This window comes from Tachypleus tridentatus, chromosome 12 (genome assembly GCF_004210375.1).
Source record: "Tachypleus tridentatus isolate NWPU-2018 chromosome 12, ASM421037v1, whole genome shotgun sequence".
In the NCBI taxonomy this organism is placed as follows: domain Eukaryota; kingdom Metazoa; phylum Arthropoda; class Merostomata; order Xiphosura; family Limulidae; genus Tachypleus; species Tachypleus tridentatus.
In genome coordinates, this window is record NC_134836.1 from 116,912,880 (window position 1) to 116,937,567 (window position 24,688).

General features: G+C 30.3%; 1 protein-coding gene across 2 annotated transcripts; it reads right to left on the bottom strand.

Moving 5' to 3' along the window:
* Nucleotides 1-16,424: 16,424 nt before the first annotated feature.
* On the bottom strand, nucleotides 16,425-24,637 carry LOC143234461 (RNA-binding protein 45-like). Of its 2 annotated transcripts, none has more exons than XM_076471847.1 (5): nucleotides 24,488-24,637; nucleotides 24,020-24,146; nucleotides 20,341-20,474; nucleotides 18,085-18,332; nucleotides 16,425-16,564 (listed from the first exon to the last, which is right to left on the bottom strand). In XM_076471847.1, the coding sequence occupies exons 1-4, from the start codon at nucleotides 24,612-24,614 to the stop codon at nucleotides 18,268-18,270; spliced, it is 453 nt and encodes a 150-aa protein (XP_076327962.1). In that variant the 5' UTR covers nucleotides 24,615-24,637; the 3' UTR covers nucleotides 16,425-16,564; nucleotides 18,085-18,267. The 2 variants fall into 2 exon arrangements, with proteins under 2 accessions (XP_076327962.1, XP_076327961.1); XM_076471846.1 differs by having other exon boundaries at nucleotides 18,085-18,347.
* Nucleotides 24,638-24,688: the final 51 nt, after the last annotated feature.

Consider the following 24,688-nt stretch of genomic DNA (forward strand, 5'->3'; position numbering starts at 1 on the left):
CAACTCAGGGACAATATAAAACTGTTACAAACATAAAATAGTCGTTCTAAAGTAGCAACTTAGGGACAATATAAAACTGTTACAAAGATAAAATAGTCGTTCTAAAGTAGCAACTTAGGGACAATATAAAAACGTTTCATCTTACACATCGAAGATACTCTTTCTAAATATACAATTTGTTTGTTTGAAGTTAGGCACAAAGGGCTATCTGTGTTTTGCCCATTAAAGGTATCAAAACCAAGTTTCTAGAGTTAGAAGTCCAAAGACATATCGCTGTGCCTCTGGAGGACTAGATATACGACTGCTGAAATGTATGTATACACATATATAATGCACAGCGTATTGTGTTTTCTTATAGCAAAGCCACATAGTGCTATTTGCTGAGCCCACCGAGGGAATCGAACCCATGAGTTTATTGTCGTGAATCTGTAGACTTACAACGCTAAACTCAGGGTTTCGTATTAAACCATCACACATCAACATAAACCAAACGTAGATTATAAAAAAAAAATATCACACAAAACAAAACAAGTTAGTTTACGCACAGAAACTGTTTCATATCTTACTGTTCAACGTCGTGTGAATAACTCGTTACAGGTTTTTAGTTTCTCTTTCGATCGTATACCAGAAGTTCCTTCAAACTATTGATCCAAAAACTGACCACAAGTGAACATTATCAAAAGTAACAATCGTGTTGCCTGTCTGTACACCATTTAGGGACTGAGCTACCACAGTTTATTCAAAACTTGTCCTTGTTTATATCACAGGAATGTGAAACGTGCCATGACGTAAAGTAAAATATTATATTATTGTAGTTTGTTATTGATTTGTTTTGAATTTCGCGCAAAGCTACACGCGGGCTATCTGTGCTAGCCGTCCCTAATTTAGCAGTGTAAGACTAGAGGGAAGGCAGCTAGTCATCGCCACCCACCCCAACTTTTGGGCTACTCTTTTACCAACGAACAGTAAAATTGAGTCACTTTATAACGCCCCCAGGCTGAAAGGGCGAACATGTTTGGTGTGACGTGGATTCGAACCCACAACCCTCGGATTACGAGTCGAGTGCCTTTACCACTTGGCCCAGTAGTTTATGGTTGTTGTTAAGCGTAAAGCTTACATATTTGGCTTCCTACGTTCTGCCCTCCACGAAAATTCAAAATCCGAGTTTTAGTGTCGTAAGCCTGCACACTTATCCCTGATCTACAAGGGTTGGGGGTATTTCAGTTCCAGTATGGAGCAGTGTTACAATGAAAGATACGACTTCGTGTCACCATTTTTGGATAATTATTTAAGCAGAGGTTTTACATAAAGTGTTGTGTTATTTCAGTGTTAATATATATTAGTTATGTGAATCTGATGCAACACTCCTGTTTCAAGTTCGCAAAGGCTGAAACACATCATGAAAATGACCTTTGATGTGTTGAAGCTGTTCATGATGGTCTTATGAACACACAAACATTAGTAGAAAAGTAGTTTTATGGTGATCTTGAGAACATACACAAATATCAAGTGTTCAGGGTAGTTTCATGATCTTGAGAACAGACAAACATCAAGTGTTCAGGGTAGTTTCATGATCTTGAAAACACACAAACATCAAGTGTTCAGGGTAGTTTCATGATATTGAGAACAGACAAACATCAAGTGTTCAGGGTAGTTTCATGGTGGTCTTGCAAACACACAAATATTAAGTGTTAAGAGTAGTTTCATTGTGCAGGTCTGACTTGAATTTGTTAACACAGGTGACAGTTAAAGGAACCACAAACTTATAGTGTAAAACCAGAGTTCTGTAATGAAAGATAACTCATCATTCTACATTGGGCCTGATAATGAGCAAAGCACCATGTAAAATCTGGTGATATTAGTTTGGGGTATTTTAGATTGGTATCTTAGCAACAGCATTGGATCACTCTAAATTGTTGCTTGAAGATGGTTTATTCCACCGAGAGAAAACAAAGGTTGGTGCCAAACATAGCAAATTCTGGCTGTAAATATTAACATTAAAAAATTCAAGGTGTGTGTGTTTTCTTAGTGCAGAGCCACATCAGGCTATCTGCTGAGCCCACCGAGGGGATCGAACCCCTGATTTTAGCGTTGTAAATCCGGAAACATACAGCTGTACTATCGGGGGGCTAAAAAATTCAATATTTATTAAAATAAGAAAACAATAGCTTGTGTGAAGTGAAGCACAAAACCATACAATCTGTGCTACAGCCATCACAAGGTTTGTAACTTGACTGTTACTACAATAACGCTTCATACTTACCATTAAGCCATTTGATGAGGGAGGGGGGGGGGTGTGACCACAATGTTCAAACACAAATCTTTTCTTCTCATTAGTTTAAATATTTATACATAATACAGAAAACAATCTTTTTCCTAAAACGTGGACCTTTCTTCTACTCAAAAAACTGAGGTGATGAACATGAAAGGTAAGGGTTAATCACAGAAATAATCACAAGATAACAAAAGTTTTGGATAATGTAGAAATAAGATAATTATTCAGCCTCTCACACCCTACTACCTTCACTCAGTCGTCAAAAAAACTTTTAATTCCACAAGCAACTTTTACAATAATTAATTTTGAAGTTAATCACAAGTCCAATCAATTTTCATTTCGGTATTTGTTGGCATAAACACAGTTCAGAAATTTTTTATCTTTTGAGCTATAAAGTTCAATTTAACCATCAGTTGATTTTATTATAATTTTATACAATCTCAAGAAAGAGATTAGTACAAAAATTACCATTACTTGTTTGCAATCACTTTCACCATACAAGTTTTGAAGCTAGTTCCATGGTGAACTTGGGAACACGTAACTATCGTATAAGTGTGTGTAATCACACTGCTAAATATTTCTTTTTAATAGCATTACTTATCACACAAAATAAATGACACTACAAACAAACCACTGTCAATATTTCAAACAAGTTTTACAACCCTGAAAAAACAATTCATGTTGATCTATCATTTCTTGTTCTTAGATATTTTATAACGATCCACTTGTGAAAAAACAATTCAAGATGGTCTATTATTTCTTGTTCTTAGATGGTATATGCTGTACATACTTGTTGTTTTTTTTTAAATTTAAATTTATCTTCCACAGAAAACCAAAATATCTATTTCTGCAATGGTAATAAGTTGGACTCTGCTATACAAGTCATAGTTATGTATATAAATCATGCAGTGGCATTTCTTTATAATGTATTTAGTTATGATTCAGTCAGACTTTGTTTCTCTGGGCCTTTTATTTTTGAAACATTCATACACAACATCGTTGAACAAGTCATAAAATTACACAAGTTTAATTATAGAAGTGCAACACGAGTTAAATGTGAAACAGTGCACTTTGCAATGGTGACAAAAAAGTACTAATACACTAGTTTAGGCTGCACTATTTTGACCCTAAATGAGTCAATTACTTGTCTGTGTGTTTTCCAGTCAGAAAAACATGCATAGTGCTTAAATTTTCTATTGCAAAAGAAAGTTACACAAAGTAGAGACATAATGAATGGAAAGAATGAAAGTGTAAGAAGTTCCATGTGAATATTTTTTACTCAGATGTTACCAATGTTAAAAATGAGCATAAACACCAGTTCCCTCTAGTGGAGCCTAAACCAGATGAGACAACACGTGAAAACTTAAATGTGGTCTTTCTGTCTGTTTAATCTAGTCACATACACAGTACCATGAAATACTGAATTCAGTCAGCTCTTTGTCTAAGAACGGTCCCATGGTGGTAGTGGTATTCTCCAATTCAACTGTCGTCCCATGTTTCCGTTTATTGTACGGTAAGGTAAGAGTATCACGACACTTAAAGCCCAGAAAGTGTCACAAAGGTAAGCTGTTGTCAAACCTAAATAAGGTTTGTAAAGAGAAAAACACATTAAGACAACATATTAAAACATTTAGTTTTTGTTTGAAGAGTTCGTTTTTAGTCTCTTAAATCGAAATGTCACCGCATTCTCTGTTTATGTTGTTTAAACCAGGACTTCCAAAAATTTTCTTAAATTTGTGTCAATTTTCGTATGATAAAATGATCATGTAACGATTTATGTTTACTGTAAACTGAGTTGTAATTAACATATTTATATTGTTATAGTCTCAACGAGATTGTTCAGAAAGTTGAAATCCAAACTTTGGGAAATACTGGTTTAAGGGGAACTGTAATTAGTAACTGCATTTTCTCAACATATCAACCTAACAACTTGAACTTGTAACATGATGTCTTCAAACCTTTAAATAGTGTCACACCATCAATACATGTATGTATGTATGTTAGTGTGTATATATACATACATACAGGGTGAAACAAACTTGTGGTATAGTTGATACAAAAGAAGGTATTACAAAAACAATTTATTTTTGTTTGTTTAGTAGTACCAGTTCAAAATTAAAGTATGTCTTACATTGAATAAGAGTAAAGCTTCTTTTATACCACTATCTATATATGCACTCACAAGAGTAAGTAAACATTGCGTTGTCCAACATAAACACAATTTTTTAATACAATCTAAGAGCACTGGTCAGTGTTCTTTAGCAGCATTTACCTCAAATGTCAGCTATGAAAAACAACGTATGGTCATCTGAAAAGTGATTTATAAATCATACTTTAATAAATGTCCAAACATGTAACTCAGTGTAAAAACAATTTGGTACTAAAACCATGATGTACCATTTCTAACTCTCAGTTTGTCACTGATGGAATTATTCTTACCTTTCCTGGACGTGCACAGTCTTGAGAAAATGTAATACAACAGAAAGCATCCTTTACAAAAGAAAAACTTCCAAGAACATTTACAAAACCTCTTACTTCGAACTACTTATAAATCCATTTACTAAGAATGTTTAGAAAACCTCTTATCTATTAGAACATTTACAAACCCCCTCACTTCCAACAATATTTACCAAACCTCTCATTCCCAACATTTATAAATCCCCTTACTTCTATTTATAAAACATCTAACTTCCAACAGTATTTACAAAACATCTAACTTCCAACAGTATTTACAAAACATCTAACTTCCAACAACATTTACAAAAAATCTTACTTTTACAATTTACAAAACCACTTATTTTCAACAATATATTTACTCCCAACAATATTTATAAAATGTCTTACTTCGAACAATATTTATGAATCCTCTTACTTTTACAATTTAAAAAACCCTATTACTTCCAACAACAATTACAAAACCCTATTACTTCCAACAATATGTATAAAACGTCTTACTTTTACAATTTAAAAAACCCTCTTACTTATAAGAACATCTACGAAACCTCTTACTTCCAACATTTATAAAACCCTCTAACTCTTAACAATATTTATAAAATGTCTTACTTCCAACAGTATTAATAAAACCTCTTACTTTTATAATTTAAAAAACCCTCTTACTTATAAGAACATCTACGAAACCTCTTACTTCCAACATTTATAAAACCCTCTAACTCTTAACAATATTTATAAAATGTCTTACTTCCAACAGTATTAATAAAACCTCTTACTTTTACAATTTAAAAAACCCTATTACTTCCAACAACAATTACAAAACCCTATTACTTCCAGCAACAATTACAAATCCCTCTTACTTCCAACAACATATATAAAACGTTTTACTTTTACAATTTAAAAACTCCCCTTACTTATAAGAACATCTACAAAACCCTCTAACTCTTAACAATATTTATAAAATGTCTTACTTCGAACAATATTTATAAATCCTCTCAATTTTACAATTTAAAAAACCCTCTTATTTATAAGAACATTTACAAAACCCTATTACTTCCAGCAACAATTACAAAACCTTATTACTTCCAGCAACAATTACAAAACCTTATTACTTCCAACAATATTTATAAAACGTCTTACTTTTACAATTTAAAAAACCCTCTTATTTATAAGAACATTTACAAAACCCTATTACTTCCAACAATATTTATAAAACGTCTTACTTTTACAATTTAAAAAAAACCCTAACTTATAAGAACATCTACAAAACCTCTTACTTCCAACATTTATAAAACCCTATAACTCTTAACAATATTTATAAAATGTCTTACTTCGAACAATATTAATATATCCTCTTAATTTTACAATTTAAAAAAACCCTCTTATTTATAAGAACATTTACAAAACCCTATTACTTCCAACAATATTTATAAAACGTCTTACTTTTACAATTTAAAAACTCCCCTTACTTATAAGAACATCTACAAACCCTCTTACTTCCAACATCTATAAAACCCTCTAACTCTTAACAATATTTATAAAATGTCTTACTTCGAACAATATTTATAAATCCTCTTACTTTTACAATTTAAAAAACCCTCTTATTTATAAGAACATTTACAAAACCCTATTACTTCCAACAATTACAAATCCCTGTTACTTCCAACAATATTTATAAAATGTCTTACTTTTACAATTTAAAAAAACCCTTACTTATAAGAACATCTACAAAACCTCTTACTTCCAACATTTATAAAACCCTCTAACTCTTAACAATATTTATAAATCCTCTTACTTTTACAATTTAAAAAACCCTCTTATTTATAAGAACATTTACAAAACCCTATTACTTCCAGCAACAATTACAAAACCTTATTACTTCCAACAATATTTATAAAACGTCTTACTTTTACAATTTAAAAAAACCCTCTTATTTATAAGAACATCTACAAAACCTCTTACTTCCAGCAACAATTACAAAACCTTATTACTTCCAACAATATTTATAAAACGTCTTACTTTTACAATTTAAAAAAACCCTTACTTATAAGAACATCTACAAAACCTCTTACTTCCAGCAACAATTACAAACCTTATTACTTCCAACAATATTTATAAAACGCCTCTTACTTTTACAATTTAAAAAACCCTTACTTATAAGAACATCTACAAAACCTCTTACTTCCAGCAACAATTACAAAACCTTATTACTTCCAACAATATTTATAAAACGTCTTACTTTTACAATTTAAAAAAACCCTTACTTATAAGAACATCTACAAAACCTCTTACTTCCAGCAACAATTACAAAACCTTATTACTTCCAACAATATTTATAAAACGTTTTACTTTTACAATTTAAAAAAACCCTTACTTATAAGAACATCTACAAAACCTCTTACTTCCAGCAACAATTACAAAACCTTATTACTTCCAACAATATTTATAAAACGTCTTACTTTTACAATTTAAAAAAACCCTTACTTATAAGAACATCTACAAAACCTCTTACTTCCATCAACAATTACAAAACCTTATTACTTCCAACAATATTTATAAAACGTCTTACTTTTACAATTTAAAAAAACCCTTACTTATAAGAACATCTACAAAACCTCTTACTTCCAACATTTATAAAACCCTCTAACTCTTAACAATATTTATAAATCCTCTTACTTTTACAATTTAAAAAACCCTCTTATTTATAAGAACATTTACAAAACCCTATTACTTCCAACAATTACAAATCCCTGTTACTTCCAACAATATTTATAAAATGTCTTACTTTTACAATTTAAAAAAACCCTTACTTATAAGAACATCTACAAAACCTCTTACTTCCAATATTTATAAAACCCTCTAACTCTTAACAATATTTATAAATCCTCTTACTTTTACAATTTAAAAAACCCTCTTATTTATAAGAACATTTACAAAACCCTATTACTTCCAGCAACAATTACAAAACCTTATTACTTCCAACAATATTTATAAAGCGCCTTACTTTACAATTTAAAACCCTTACTTATAAGAACATCTACAAAACCTCTTACTTCCAGCAACAATTACAAAACCTTATTACTTCCAACAATATTTATAAACGCCTTACTTTTACAATTTAAAAAAACCCTTACTTATAAGAACATCTACAAAACCTCTTACTTCCAGCAACAATTACAAAACCTTATTACTTCCAACAATATTTATAAAACGTCTTACTTTTACAATTTAAAAACCCTCTTATTTATAAGAACATCTACAAAACCTCTTACTTCCAGCAACAATTACAAAACCTTATTACTTCCAACAATATTTATAAAACGTCTTACTTTTACAATTTAAAAAAACCCTTACTTATAAGAACATCTACAAAACCTCTTACTTCCAGCAACAATTACAAAACCTTATTACTTCCAACAATATTTATAAAATGTCTTACTTTTACAATTTAAAAAAACCCTTACTTATAAGAACATCTACAAAACCTCTTACTTCCAGCAACAATTACAAAACCTTATTACTTCCAACAATATTTATAAAACGTCTTACTTTTACAATTTAAAAACCCTCTTACTTATAAGAACATCTACAAAACCTCTTACTTCCAGCAACAATTACAAAACCTTATTACTTCCAACAATATTTATAAAACGTCTTACTTTTACAATTTAAAAACCCTCTTACTTATAAAAACATCTACAAAACCTCTTACTCCCAACATTTACAAAACTTCATACTTTTAACAATATTTACAAAACATCATACTTCTAAAAATATATTTTTCTCAAAAGAAACTGCAAGTTTTGCTGTATCATATACTTTACTTAAACATTATTCTAATATCTTGATATATCTTATACTTTAAACATTATTTAATATCTTGATGTATCTTATATTTTAATGAAACATTATTTAATATCTTAGTGTACCTTATACTTTAATGAAACATTATTTAATAACTTGATGTACCTTATACTTTAATGAAACATTATTTAATATCTTGATGTATCTTATACTTTAATGAAACATTATTTAATATCTTGATGTATCTTATACTTTAATGAAACATTATTTAATACCTTGATATATCTTACACTTTAATGAAACATTATTTAATACCTTGATATATCTTATACTTTAATGAAACATTATTTAATATCTTGATGTACCTTATACTTTAATGAAACATTATTTAATATCTTGATATATCATATACTTTAATGAAACATTATTTAATATCTTGATATACCTTATACTTTAATGAAACATTATTTAATATCTTGATGTACCTTACACTTTAATGAAACATTATTTAATATCTTGATATATCTTATACTTTAATGAAACATTATTTAATATCTTGATGTACCTTATACTTTAATGAAACATTATTTAATATCTTGATGTACCTTACACTTTAATGAAACATTATTTAATATCTTGATATATCTTATACTTTAATGAAACATTATTTAATATCTTGATGTATTTTATACTTTAATGAATCATTATTTAATATCTTGATGTACCTTACACTTTAATGAAACATTATTTAATATCTTGATATACCTTATACTTTAATGAAACATTATTTAATATCTTGATATACCTTATACTTTAATGAAACATTATTTAATATCTTGATGTACCTTACACTTTAATGAAACATTATTTAATATCTTGATATATCTTATACTTTAATGAAACATTATTTAATATCTTGATGTACCTTACACTTTAATGAAACATTATTTAATATCTTGATGTACCTTACACTTTAATGAAACATTATTTAGTATCTTGATATATCTTATACTTTAATGAAACATTATTTAATATCTTGATATATCTTATACTTTAATGTAACATTATTTAATATCTTGATGTACCTTATACTTTAATGAAACATTATTTAATATCTTGATGTACCTTATACTTTAATGAAACATTATTTGATATCTTGATATATCTTATACTTTAATGAAACATTATTTAATATCTTGATATATCTTATACTTTAATGTAACATTATTTAATATCTTGATGTATTTTATACTTTAATGAATCATTATTTAATATCTTGATGTACCTTACACTTTAATGAAACATTATTTAATATCTTGATATACCTTATACTTTAATGAAACATTATTTAATATCTTGATATACCTTATACTTTAATGAAACATTATTTAATATCTTGATGTACCTTACACTTTAATGAAACATTATTTAATATCTTGATATATCTTATACTTTAATGAAACATTATTTAATATCTTGATGTACCTTATACTTTAATGAAACATTATTTAATATCTTGATGTACCTTACACTTTAATGAAACATTATTTAGTATCTTGATATATCTTATACTTTAATGAAACATTATTTAATATCTTGATATATCTTATACTTTAATGTAACATTATTTAATATCTTGATGTACCTTATACTTTAATGAAACATTATTTAATATCTTGATGTACCTTATACTTTAATGAAACATTATTTGATATCTTGATATATCTTATACTTTAATGAAACATTATTTAATATCTTGATATATCTTATACTTTAATGTAACATTATTTAATATCTTGATGTACCTTATACTTTAATGAAACATTATTTAATATCTTGATGGACCTTATACTTTAATGAAACATTATTTAATATCTTGATGTACCTTACACTTTAATGAAACATTATTTAGTATCTTGATATATCTTATACTTTAATGAAACATTATTTAATATCTTGATATATCTTATACTTTAATGTAACATTATTTAATATCTTGATGTACCTTATACTTTAATGAAACATTATTTAATATCTTGATGTACCTTATACTTTAATGAAACATTATTTAATATCTTGATATATCTTATACTTTAATGAAACATTATTTAATATCTTGATATATCTTATACTTTAATGTAACATTATTTAATATCTTGATGTACCTTATACTTTAATGAAACATTATTTAATATCTTGATGGACCTTATACTTTAATGAAACATTATTTAATATCTTGATGTACCTTACACTTTAATGAAACATTATTTAATATCTTGATATATCTTATACTTTAATGAAACATTATTTAATATCTTGATGTATTTTATACTTTAATGAATCATTATTTAATATCTTGATGTACCTTACACTTTAATGAAACATTATTTAATATCTTGATATACCTTATACTTTAATGAAACATTATTTAATATCTTGATATACCTTATACTTTAATGAAACATTATTTAATATCTTGATGTACCTTACACTTTAATGAAACATTATTTAATATCTTGATATATCTTATACTTTAATGAAACATTATTTAATATCTTGATGTACCTTATACTTTAATGAAACATTATTTAATATCTTGATGTACCTTACACTTTAATGAAACATTATTTAATATCTTGATATATCTTATACTTTAATGAAACATTATTTAATATCTTGATATATCTTATACTTTAATGTAACATTATTTAATATCTTGATGTACCTTATACTTTAATGAAACATTATTTAATATCTTGATGTACCTTATACTTTAATGAAACATTATTTAATATCTTGATATATCTTATACTTTAATGAAACATTATTTAATATCTTGATGTACCTTATACTTTAATGAAACATTATTTAATATCTTGATATATCATATACTTTAATGAAACATTATTCTAATATCTTGATGTACCTTATACTTTAATGAAACATTATTTAATATCTTGATGTACCTTATACTTTAATGAAACATTATTTAATATCTTGATATATCATATACTTTAATGAAACATTATTCTAATATCTTGATGTACCTTATACTTTAATGAAACATTATTTAATATCTTGATGTACCTTATACTTTAATGAAACATTATTTAATATCTTGATGTACCTTATACTTTAATGAAACATTATTTAATATCTTGATGTACCTTATACTTTAATGAAACATTATTTAATATCTTGATATATCATATACTTTAATGAAACATTATTTAATATCTTGATGTACCTTATACTTTAATGAAACATTATTTAATATCTTGATGTACCTTATACTTTAATGAAACATTATTTAATATCTTGATGTACCTTATACTTTAATAAAACATTATTTAATATCTTGATGTACCTTACACTTTAATGAAACATTATTTAATATCTTGATGTACCTTATACTTTAATGAAACATTATTTAATATCTTGATGTATCTTATACTTTAATGAAACATTATTTTAATATCTTAGTGTGTCTTATACTTTAATGAAACATTATTCTAATATCTTGATGTATCTTAAACTTTAATGAAACATTATTTAATATCTTGATGTACCTTATACTTTAATGAAACATTATTTAATATCTTGATGTATCTTATACTTTAATGAAATATTATTTTAATATCTTAGTGTGTCTTATACTTTAATGAAACATTATTCTAATATCTTGATGTATCTTAAACTTTAATGAAACATTATTTAATATATTGATGTACCTTACACTTTAATGAAACATTATTCTAATATCTTAGTGTGTCTTATACTTTAACACAGAACCTCCTGAATACATTTCAAATGTTTGTTTTCAGTAAGACTTTAAATTTTATGATATTTTCTACACTATAACTACATGGGATCTGTCACTTAACCAACCTCATAACCATCAAAAAGAAATTTGGAAATATATATTAGGCTTATTTTCATGCTAGAATGACTACATATAATAAAACAAAAATACAAATGTTTAGTCTAAGTAGATTAAGTCTCATAATGCTATCAATATATTTATATTATTTATTATACTGACCTCCAGTCATGCCTAGCTAACATTACGACTTGCACTGACTTATTGCGTGTACTCCCATTAAGGTGTCCAGTAATATAAAACTGACCTTTAGTCTTTCCTGTGTTTTAGTGGATTAGTAAGTTGTAATATAATCACATTTCAGTTATTAACATTTTATATATGTATACAGGTTATTAATATTTAGAAATAAATTAAACTTATTTTTCTTAAAATATGGAACAATAAATCAAGAAGCAAACAATTCTCTTCTCTCTACAACTGTTGAACTTGGTTGCTACTGGACGTAAGTTGTTAAGCCTATTAAAATTTCACATGCGTAGGATATCAAATAAAATTTAAGTTTTATATATACAGCTGAATAACCAAAAAAATCATAAAAAGCTATACTATTACCACAGAATTACACTATAATTTATTATAACTTAATTTATAAGTTTAGTAACTAAGATTCATTTAGATTAAAAACAAAATCTTTGAGCAGATTAAAGACAAAACCTACCTTCTTTAAATCTTAAGTTTAAAAGAACATGGTAGCCTTTTCACAGATTAAAATGGCTGAAAAAAACTACTCTCGGGACATTCTAAGCTGCTGAATTGTTATTCCAATCATATATTTTAGTAAGAGTATATAAGGACTGTTTCAAAATATAGAAAGATTTGAACAGGGCCACTGTGTTTGATTCTGTATATAAGTCATATCTCGGCACAGTAAAAAGATATGAGGTTCTTATTTTATATTCTAACTCAATATTATTAGTAATTTGAGTTCCTAATTTGCAGAAGCTACAGACTTAGTATTTTGACGACACAAACATCTAATTTTAAACAGTGCTACAACATACCATGTGACTCACTAAAATTTATATTTAAATGTTATTTTAATATTCACTTTTAAATTAAGAAATTAATTCATATATAATATTAAAATTTAAATTATAATCTACAATTTGATTTCAAACTTATTGACATAAATTCATTAGATTTTTTGAGCAGTAGTTCAGTAAACTTTTGAATGCAAGTCAACAAACCAAATAAGGTGGCCTTTGACCTGTGACCCATCACAAAAGGGTTAATCGGATTTTCTTCCAAATGCTCTCTGTACATAATATTTTGGTTCCATCAGAATTATTGATGAGTAAATAAAGACCCAATTAGCTTTTTCAACATGTTTTTAGAAACTACTTTTGCACTTAAATTCTTGTAGGTCCTCGACGTTGTTGATTCATACGATTCCTTCTAACAAAAAAAAAATAGTAATTCAGTGTCCAAAAACCTGTTATACTGAGTTATAACAGTTACTTTTTGAAAGCCATTTGCTTGTTCTCAGTGGAAAAACAAGTCACCAATATTGAAGATTTCATCTTTATTAAAAACCTGAAAATGAAATTGTTAACTCGTGGTTTTCTTCATTTAAATTTTTCTGCCATCCTTTACCCTAGAGAACTGGAGTAATAAATTCATAATTCTTTCACTTTCTGGCGTGATCCATCAAAGCTGTTAAATGTCGACAGTATACGACTTATTTTGCGTACCCATGTTAGTGTTAGGATAGCAAAAACAATAAAGACCTTACCCATGTATGGCTTATTTTCTTAATTATCCGGAATACTTAACATACACTTGTCATTTAATCACAATGGTTACATCTATACCAGTCAGCCACCTATCAGGAAGCATGCCTTCGTCATCAATGGTTTCGATCAACTTTAAGTTCTAAATGTTTTAACTTCTTCTGTATTAAAGATGGCTATTATGAAACTGTTAAAATACAAATACTTCATGACTCTATTATCAGCTAAGTACCAGATTTGGAACACTAAATTCACAGCTAAGTACCAGATTTGGAACACTAAATTCACAGCTAAGTACCAGATTTGGAACACTAAATTCACAGCTAAGTACCAGATTTGGAACACTAAATTCACAGCTAAGTACCAGATTTGGAACACTAAATTCACAGCTAAGTACCAGATTTGGAACACTAAATTCACAGCTAAGTACCAGATTTGGAACACTAAATTCACAGCTAAGTACCAGATTTGGAACACTAAATTCACAGCTAAGTACCAGATTTGGAACACTAAATTCACAGCTAAGTACCAGATTTGGAACACTAAATTCACAGCTAAGTACCAGATTTGGAATACTAAATTCACAGCTAAGTACCAGATTTGGAACACTAAATTCACAGCTAAGTACCAGATTTGGAACACTAAATTCACAGCTAAGTACCAGATTTGGAACACTAAATTCACAGCTAAGTACCAGATTTGGAACACTAAATTCACAGCTAAGTACCAGATTTGGAACACTAAATTCACAGCTAAGTACCAGATTTGGAATACTAAATTCACAGCTAAGTACCAGATTTGGAACACTAAATTCACAGCTAAGTACCAGATTTGGAACACTAAATTCACAGCTAAGTACCAGATTTGGAACACTAAATTCACAGCTAAGTACCAGATTTGGAACACTAAATTCATAAAACATTTCAAATGTTAAATCATCTGAAGATAATAAGTCTAGTTTTATGTTTCAAAATGCTGTAACTTTTACTGTAAAGAGCTGGTTGAGATACAGACTCAAAACATGTTCCAAAAATCTGTAATTTCAGGTTTAGTTGTAATGGTGTAAATTAAGCTGCTGAAACAGTGTTAGAAACTAGTGTACAGCGGCCACCACCTACATCTATTGGTCCTACGTGACAGGAGCTGAATTGTATACAATATTGTGATCTGAAATTATATTTTTGCAACTGTTCTTTAATTTTTGACAAATCTGAGGCACTCCATTGAATGAGTGGATACCTCAGACCAATGAAATATGCCACATAGATTATCAATAGCATGTTAAAATTATAAGTTATGAGATGGACTATGTGTACAAAAAAGGAGGCATAATGGATGAATATAACCAATATCCTATAGATTGCTCCAAGTGGATCAAATAGAAAATTCATTGCGATGTAACCTGTACTATATAATTCTGAAAACAAGGTAAAAAAAATGAGGCAAATTAGCACAGAGTAAAACAAGACAAATGAAACAGATAACATTTTGCAATGGTACACTTTAGCTTTATAGATTCCCGTCACTGCTGGAAAAATAACAAGCTGTTCCACTGTAGCCACAAAGGGTGGGCAAACAGCACAAACAAATCAAACAGATTATGTTTGTGTTAATCATCATGCATATACACAATTAACATGAGCTTTCCATTCCTCTGTTGGAATGTAGACAAGATTTTCATATCACCTGTTTTTTAAAGAGAAAAATGTGTGGTCTTTTTGGTTGACAATTTGAAATGCATTTGTAGACATATAGGATCAATGTCAATCAATATTTTAATATTTTATGTTCTGGAAATGTAAATATCATTATATCATGAGTCTAAATAAATATAATATGAAACATTGTGTTGTTTTCGGAGAACTGTTCTGTAAGTCTCCTTCCTGGTACTGATTTTGCATTATTCACTGCTGCACAACATAACCGATGAAGCTGAGTCTATCATAATTACATTTAATGACAATAAAAATTCACTAGTTTCTGATAAATTTAAAAATGCCTACACATGTGCATTATTTATTTGACTATGAAATGTTTAATTTCTTGGGAAATATGAAAACCACTTTCTAAAAACAATACATTTATATGGTTTATGCAATGGAATTTTAGAATATAATTTTAAATATATATATATATTAAATTTTGAAATGCTTTAGAAGTATTTCTCATAAAGTTTTATTAAGAAACTGTAGCATTTCTTACTGAACCCAGTATAAAAAACAAATTGATAAAGCATTTTTTTCCCCCCTCTATATTCATACATACCTTTGTTCAAAGTTAAACAGTGTCGTTGCGAGACTGCTTGGAAAACGTATCTGCATCATCTTGTTGCAATGATCGTTTTTTTTCTCTGTCTCCCTTCTCAGGGTTTGCAACGGTTACTTTCATCCTGCCTCCTGCAACTTCAAAACCATGCAGAGTCTAGAAGGGGAGAAATCAGAAATTATGTTTTACACATTTTCTCATATGGACAGCTTGACTGTAATTATACCAAAAGTTTAAAATTCACAATATTTGTTTTTAAAACAGTTACAACTGAATGTCTAATGATCTGTGTACATCTACTAGTAGAGATTACGTTCCTTCTCAAACAGCCACTTGTCAAAATCTTACATTGTTTAACATTTACACTCGTAGTTAAGCTTACAGACACTAATTACAAGTGTAATACATTTCTCACCTCAAAGTTTCATCACCTAAAAAGTTATTTCAAAAACAATACAGTTTACAAAGAAAGTGAAATATAATCCAGAATATCAAAGTTGTTTTATTTTATAAAAGTAAAGAAACAACTTTGAAAAACAGAACCCTTTTTGCCCAAAGATTGTCCTGGTTTATTTAACCAATGTTGATTATGTCCCATATGCACAGACTTTTACACTAAAAAACTAAAATAATGGATCTTAACACACCAATGGATATGAGAATGGTGACTTTCACTCATATCAAGAATATATCACATGAATGTCTTTGGTGACAGTTCTGTGTCAACTGAACTAATATTCCTTCATGTTTCACTTTAATAATCTTTGATTTAATCTTAAATTTACTGCTATATAAAACTAGATTAACCACACAGACGATAAAAGTTCTAAATGCCAGAATTACAATAAAATTCTATTAACATGCATCTCACACTGATTCAATACTTTTCACAAGAAATATTACAATCTGGCCAAAATGTTCTTCATTAGGTGGTGTTAGTTGCAAGAAATACTGCTTGCTTTCCAAGACTATACACATTCTTGTAGACCAGCAAAACTTCACAAAAGAAAGGAGGGAGGAAAAGAATAATAAGATATATTATTGAAGAACAAATAAAAATATGTATTAATACAGACTATTTGTGAAACATGCATCAAAGAGAATTTTCTAACCTTGTATCTTTCATATAACAAAGTTTCTATGTCAGAATCAAACCTGTCAGTATCAGGCAGGATACTAACAACAAGCCAGCACGGACACAGTACAGATATTAAATTTAAGTGTTTTACAAGTGTTCTTGTATTTTAAGTAGTTCAATATGGAACCCAAAATTTTTGTCTTAGGAACCTTTTGCAAAACGTTTTAGACGAAACCTTGTATACAAAGGTCATCTACAGGAACACAGCAATCAAGTCACAACAATAATGACAGAATAACACACGCCACAAAAAACAAATCAATAACTATAAGGAAAATCAGTTACTGATATGATCATTCATCTTGTCTAATGGATGACCTAAAATGTTATATATGTTTAAAAATCTTAAACCTCCACTAACTTTGGAAGAGTACAACGTTCATATCATTTGAGGTAACAACATGATATTTGAAACAACTACACTTCTTAAATGGATTAGAAGAAACTAAAAGTTTACCTCAGCACAGATTCAGTTGATTTGGAATGGCCTAGTCACCCATATGTTTCCTATTATCTTTCTAAAGTTAGTGTCACTTACTTGTATGGCACGAAGAGCTGACTGTTTGTCAGCAAATTTGGCAAAACCACAGTTTTTTCCTGGAAGAAGATAGATTTCCATCAAGTTCCCAAATCGACTAAACAAGTTCTCGAGCATTTTGTGTGGTAGTCGCTTCGGGCATGGCGATGAACAATCGCTCCTTCATCTCACTACCAGGCTTGGCTAAAGGTTGGGGTGGAGGTAGTCCTCAAACTCTTGCATACTGTTCCCAGTGTTTGGCATTAAACCTATGTAAAAAGTGTCTTATAAAACCATCAGTTCCACATAAAACCTGTAGTAAAGGGATAAAATAGTCATACCTTGAGTTATACAATTATATTACAAACAGAAAAACCAAATGTAGCCACAGTATTTAAAAACAATTTCAACTTAGTAGGCATGTCAATGATAGTATGATTAAGAAAAATGGAAATAATATCTATCAGAGCTTGACAGATTAATGCCACAAAAAATAATTAATGTAACAAAGAGGGAAAACAAACAAAATGAGTGAATATACTTGAAACTAATGGTTACTAAGGCGATGAAGTAACATGACTGGCAGCTGATGTACTTTGACTTCTAGTAATTTTGCAAAAAAAAACAGAAATAAGTGTGTTAGAGAAACTTCAGACTTGTGAGAAGGATGTCCTTGTGTGCTGAGAAATACAAGTTAAAAATCTCAGTATTTACATTTAGAATTCTGTCTGACTGAGTTTAGACAGTATAAATTTCTCAGGTAGCCAATACAATACAGAACTATTTTAACCCTCCATTCAAGACTTTTCATCATTTCTATTGTAAATGTATATAGTTTAAAATATATCAGTCTCTACACAACAAACAGTACCCCTACAAAACTCGTGGTTTAATGCACTGACACAGCTAGTTAAGTTACAATGATTTAATGTGATCTACAAGTTTCACAGAATTTATCTGGTATTTTTACTCAATTCTCATGTTTCATGAATCTAGTGTTTGTACTGTTATACGTACTAGAGGTGTTCAATTCATTAACTATTTCTTTTAATCAGTATCATACATAGATAAATATTTTGCATTATAATACATAAAACTATGTAAAAATGAGATGAGTTATGAAATTAAAAAATCAGGAAAAGACATTACCAATGGTTTATTCACGACTCATTTTTGTTTCAACTCTTAATATAAATGCTCACTTAGCTAAAAAGAAATGGATAAACTTTTTGATATTAAAGCATGCCAAACTATATTGTTTTCAAAGTTATGTGCACTGCTAGTAACAAAAGTCTAAATTGGATGAAACTATGATATTGTGTTATGTTGAATTGTTAAACTTTATTTAGACGTGGATTACAAGACTGAAAAGATTTTACAGTCATCACAATTTAAAGTGTACTAATATTTTAAATAGGCCAAAGACAATGTCATGTGTCATCAAAAACTGGACAACACATACAGGCCAAAGGCAATGTCATGTGCCATCAAAAATTGGACAACACATACAGGCCAAAGACAATGTCATGTGCCATCAAAAATTGGACAACACATACAGGCCAAAGACAATGTCATGTGCCATCAAAACTGAACAACACATACAGGTCAAAGGCAATGTCATGTGCCATCAAAAACTGGACAACACATACAGGTCAAAGGCAATGTCATGTGTCATCAAAAACTGGACAACACGTACAGGCCAAAGGCAATGTCATGTGCCATCAAAAACTGGACAACACATACAGGCCAAAGGCAATGTCATGTGCCATCAAAAACTGGACAACACATACAGGCCAAAGGCAATGTCATGTGCCATCAAAAACTGGACAACACATACAGGCCAAAGGCAATGTCATGTGCCATCAAAAACTGGACAACACATACAGGCCAAAGGCAATGTCATGTGCCATCAAAAGCTGGACAACACATAGAGGCCAAAGGTAATGCTTGTTTTGGTTTTTCAAGAAATGCCTACTCCTGATTAGCTGAAAGAATTACTTCAACAATATCTTCTATAATAACTGCTTGTAAAATAATTTTAATACCTGAAATCTCTAAAATGATCCAATATCTACTGTAATAGCTTGTCCAGAATTATTTAGATAATCAAAATCTGTGTTAAGCTTAATCTTCAAATAAAACTTAATAATGCATTATTACCCAGGGTTTTTTTTTTCAACAGTTCACAAGCAGTAAAATATGTGAAAAATAAAAACCAAGCTGTATTTTTTGTAATTTTTTTTTAAATATCTTGAAAAGAGATTCAACTTAACAAACCTGGAGAATTGTTTACATGAAAACCGACATTCTTCAACACGTTAGTTGCCTCCGAGATTTTTTCCACCAGTGATGCAATATGATTAGTCAACTGTCCAGCTGGGGCCGAGCCCAGCATTGTATCAGGTCGAGCACTGTAAGAGAAAAAACAATTTTAATATTTGAAATTTTAAAGAAAAAGTTTTATCAAATGACTTGAGAAGAAACAATACTGCTACATTTTAAGGCACTTAACAGGAGTGAAACACACATACAAATAGTTTTAAATATTTTGAGTAATGGATTTCAAAGAACATGTAGCATAACTGTCATAAGTCAATCAAGCTCATTATATTTAAATACAGGGTGTCCCAAAATAAACATACCATAAAAGTCAATTAACTTTATTACTTGATATAATACAAAGCAAAACGTCCTCTGAAGACTGAAGTTTTATTAAAGTTATTTATTATTTATATTATATAACTTAATCATTTGTTTTACTGCAGACTTCAGAATAGATCCTGTTTTTAAGTAAAATGGCAACTACCGAAGACGTCCGACCATTTGGATTTTTATTTTTGGGTATTTTCGAAAACAGAGGTCTGTCATGACAAATTTAGTTTTAAGATGTGTACAATTAATTACAATCTATGTGTAATAGTTTCTTTTACCAAAAAATTCCTTAGCACAGTAAAATAAATACCAAAACCTTACAACATGCTTTTAGAACACACAACTTCATACATATAAAGCAAAATCATGCACAAGGCAACACACAACTTCATACAGATAAACAAAATCATGCACAAGTCAGTCTTTTATTTGATTTCATACACCAAAAAATGGTAGTCATTGATAATAACATAACTAGAGGGGGAAACACGAGCACCAATGACAGTGTTCTAGAGGGGGAAACACGAGCACCAATGACAGTGTTCTAGAGGGGGAAACACGAGCACCAATGACAGTGTTCTAGAGGGGGAAACACGAGCACCAATGACAGTGTTCTAGAGGGGGAAACATGAGCACCAATGACAGTGTTTTAGAGGGGGAAACACGAGCACCAATGACAGTGTTCTAGAGGGGGAAACACGAGCAGCAATGACAGTGTTCTAGAGGGGGAAACACGAGCACCAATGACAGTGTTCTAGAGGGGGAAACATGAGCAGCAATGGCAGTGTTCTAGAGGGGGAAACACGAGCACCAATGACAGTGTTCTAGAGGGGAAACACTGAGCACCAATGACAGTGTTCTAGAGGGGAAACACTGAGCACCAATGACAGTGTTCTAGAGGGGGAAACATGAGCACCAATGACAGTGTTCTAGAGGAGGAAACATGAGCACCAATGACAGTGTTCTAAAGGGGGAAACATGAGCACCAATGGCAGTACTCTAGAGGGGGAAACACGAGCACCAATGGCTGTGTTCTAGAGGGGGAAACATGAGCAGCAATGGCAGTGTTCTAGAGGGAGGAAACATGAGCAGCAATGGCAGTGTTCTATAGGGGAAACATGAGCAGCAATGGCAGTGTTCTATAGGGGAAACATGAGCACCAATGGCAGTGTTCTAGAGGGGAAACATGAGCAACAATGGCAGTGTTCTAAAGGGGAAACATGAGCACCAATGACAGTGTTCTAGAGGGAAACACAAGCACCAATGACAGTGTTCTAGAGGGGAAACACAAGCACCAATGACAGTGTTCTAGAGGGGAAACATGAGCACCAATGACAGTGTTCTAGAGGAAACATGAGCACCAATGACAGTGTTTTAGAGGGAAACACGAGCACCAATGACAGTGTTCTAGAGGGGAAACACTGAGCAGCAATGACAGTGTTCTAGAGGGGAAACACTGAGCACCAATGACAGTGTTCTAGAGGAAACATGAGCAGCAATGGCAGTGTTCTAGAGGGGAAACACGAGCACCAATGACAGTGTTCTAGAGGGGAAACATGAGCACCAATGACAGTGTTCTAGAGGGGAAACACTGAGCACCAATGACAGTGTTCTAGAGGGGGAAACATGAGCACCAATGACAGTGTTCTAGAGGAGGAAACATGAGCACCAATGACAGTGTTCTAAAGGGGGAAACATGAGCACCAATGGCAGTACTCTAGAGGGGGAAACACGAGCACCAATGACAGTACTCTAGAGGGGGAAACATGAGCACCAATGGCTGTGTTCTAGAGGGAAACATGAGCAGCAATGGCAGTGTTCTAGAGGGAGAAACATGAGCAGCAATGACAGTGTTATATAGGGGGAAACATGAGCACCAATGGCAGTGTTCTAGAGGGGGAAACATGAGCAGCAATGGCAGTGTTCTAAAGGGGGAAACATGAGCACCAATGACAGTGTTCTAGAGGGGGAAACACGAGCACCAATGACAGTGTTCTAGAGGGGGAAACATGAGCACCAATGACAGTGTTCTAGAGGGGGAAATACGAGCACCAATGGCAGTGTTCTAGAGGGGGAAACATGAGCACCAATGACATGTTCCAGAGGGGGGAAATGTATACTTTTCACAACAATGCAATATGACCCATAGTGGTAGAAGAGTTAATTAGAAGAATCTTTAAACTCAAGGTAACATATTTAATAACCACATAACATTCTCTTTTCTGTTGCTTCTGATATCTTAATTTTAAACACAAGTATGAAAAATAATTACTTTAATTTTAAATACCACCTGTACATGCTGCAGTAGAACAATTTAATTTTCTCGTGTTTTAAACTTAATTTTGTCTGGTGTGTGAATAAAAGATTATTAATGTTATTTAGACAGAATTTTTTCATGATTTCAATGTATGAAAAATAGGGGAACTAATTACTTTCTTAAAGTTAAGAATAAAACCAATGACTTTCTTGTACATTAAGATTCAGTTTTTAAGTAAGAATAAAACCAATGACTTTCTTGTACATTAAGATTCAGTTTTAAGTAAGAATAAAACCAATGACTTTCTTGTACATTAAGATTCAGTTTTAAGTAAGAATAAAACCAATGACTTTCTTGTACATTAAGATTCAGTTTTAAGTAAGAATAAAACCAATGACTTTCTTGTACATTAAGATTCAGTTTTAAGTAAGAATATAACCAATGACTTTCTTGTACATTAAGATTCAGTTTTAAGTAAGAATAAAACCAATGACTTTCTTGTACATTAAGATTCAGTTTTAAGTAAGAATATAACCAATGACTTTCTTGTACATTAAGATTCAGTTAAGTAAGAATATAACCAATGACTTTCTTGTACATTAAGATTCAGTTTTAAGTAAGAATATAACCAATGACTTTCTTGTACATTAAGATTCAGTTTTAAGTAAGAATAAAACCAATGACTTTCTTGTACATTAAGATTCAGTTTTAAGTAAGAATAAAACCAATGACTTTCTTGTACATTAAGATTCAGTTTTAAGTAAGAATAAAACAAATGACTTTCTTGTACATTAAGATTCAGTTTTTCTTTTCAAACAGTTTACGCTACATAAATGCTTCTGTTAATAGGCTGTTCAAACTGCCACACTGCACTATAAGCATTTATATTAAAATAAAACAAAACAATTTGTTTTCAGTGTAAGAAAAAGGGTCTAGAGAATTGCCTTGTATGATTTACTCAGAAATTAAAACTTTTAAAACTGCATTGTGCACAAATAAACTAAGCACTCAGATGTGTCAAATGTTAAACTTATGATAATAACATACTTCACTCCTCCACCAGTTGAGATGTCCACAATTTGTAGCATAAATCCTGGTGGATATTCCAGACGACAGATTTTCTGTCTTGCCCATGCAGCGGCCTCAGGATTGCTGAACTTTAGGCTAGCAAGACCTAAATCAGTAAAGTGGTATTTAGAAAGGATAAGTAGTCCCCATAAGACCAGTTTTATTGTGTTTTAAAGTAAACCACATTCTAAAGACTATTAATTTCAATAGTATTATGTTATTTTTATTTAAACAACATATTTACTTGATATTATATCAAGTATGTTTGTTCTTTAAATAGGAAAAAGCCTATAACAAAAGTGGTATAGTTTGCAGTCAACACCTTTTGGGAAAATTACAAATCATTTATGTTAGTTCCACTTGCATTAAAGTTAATGCAATATCTTGAGGACGGTATACTTGTATGTGTTAAGTACCTTAGAAAGGAATGCTCGGAAAGAAACGTACCAGAATTTACATCACAACGTTCCAGTCCAGGAATCAAGTCAAACAGGTGATAAAGTTGTTCGTAGCTTGCTGCCTGCGGAACTGCAACATTGACTCTAAGAATATCGTCAGCTACAGTAGCAGGCATACACTGAGTAGCATCAAACCCGGTATTCACTAAAATTAAACCAAAATTATTACAATTTTATCACATGGACTTAG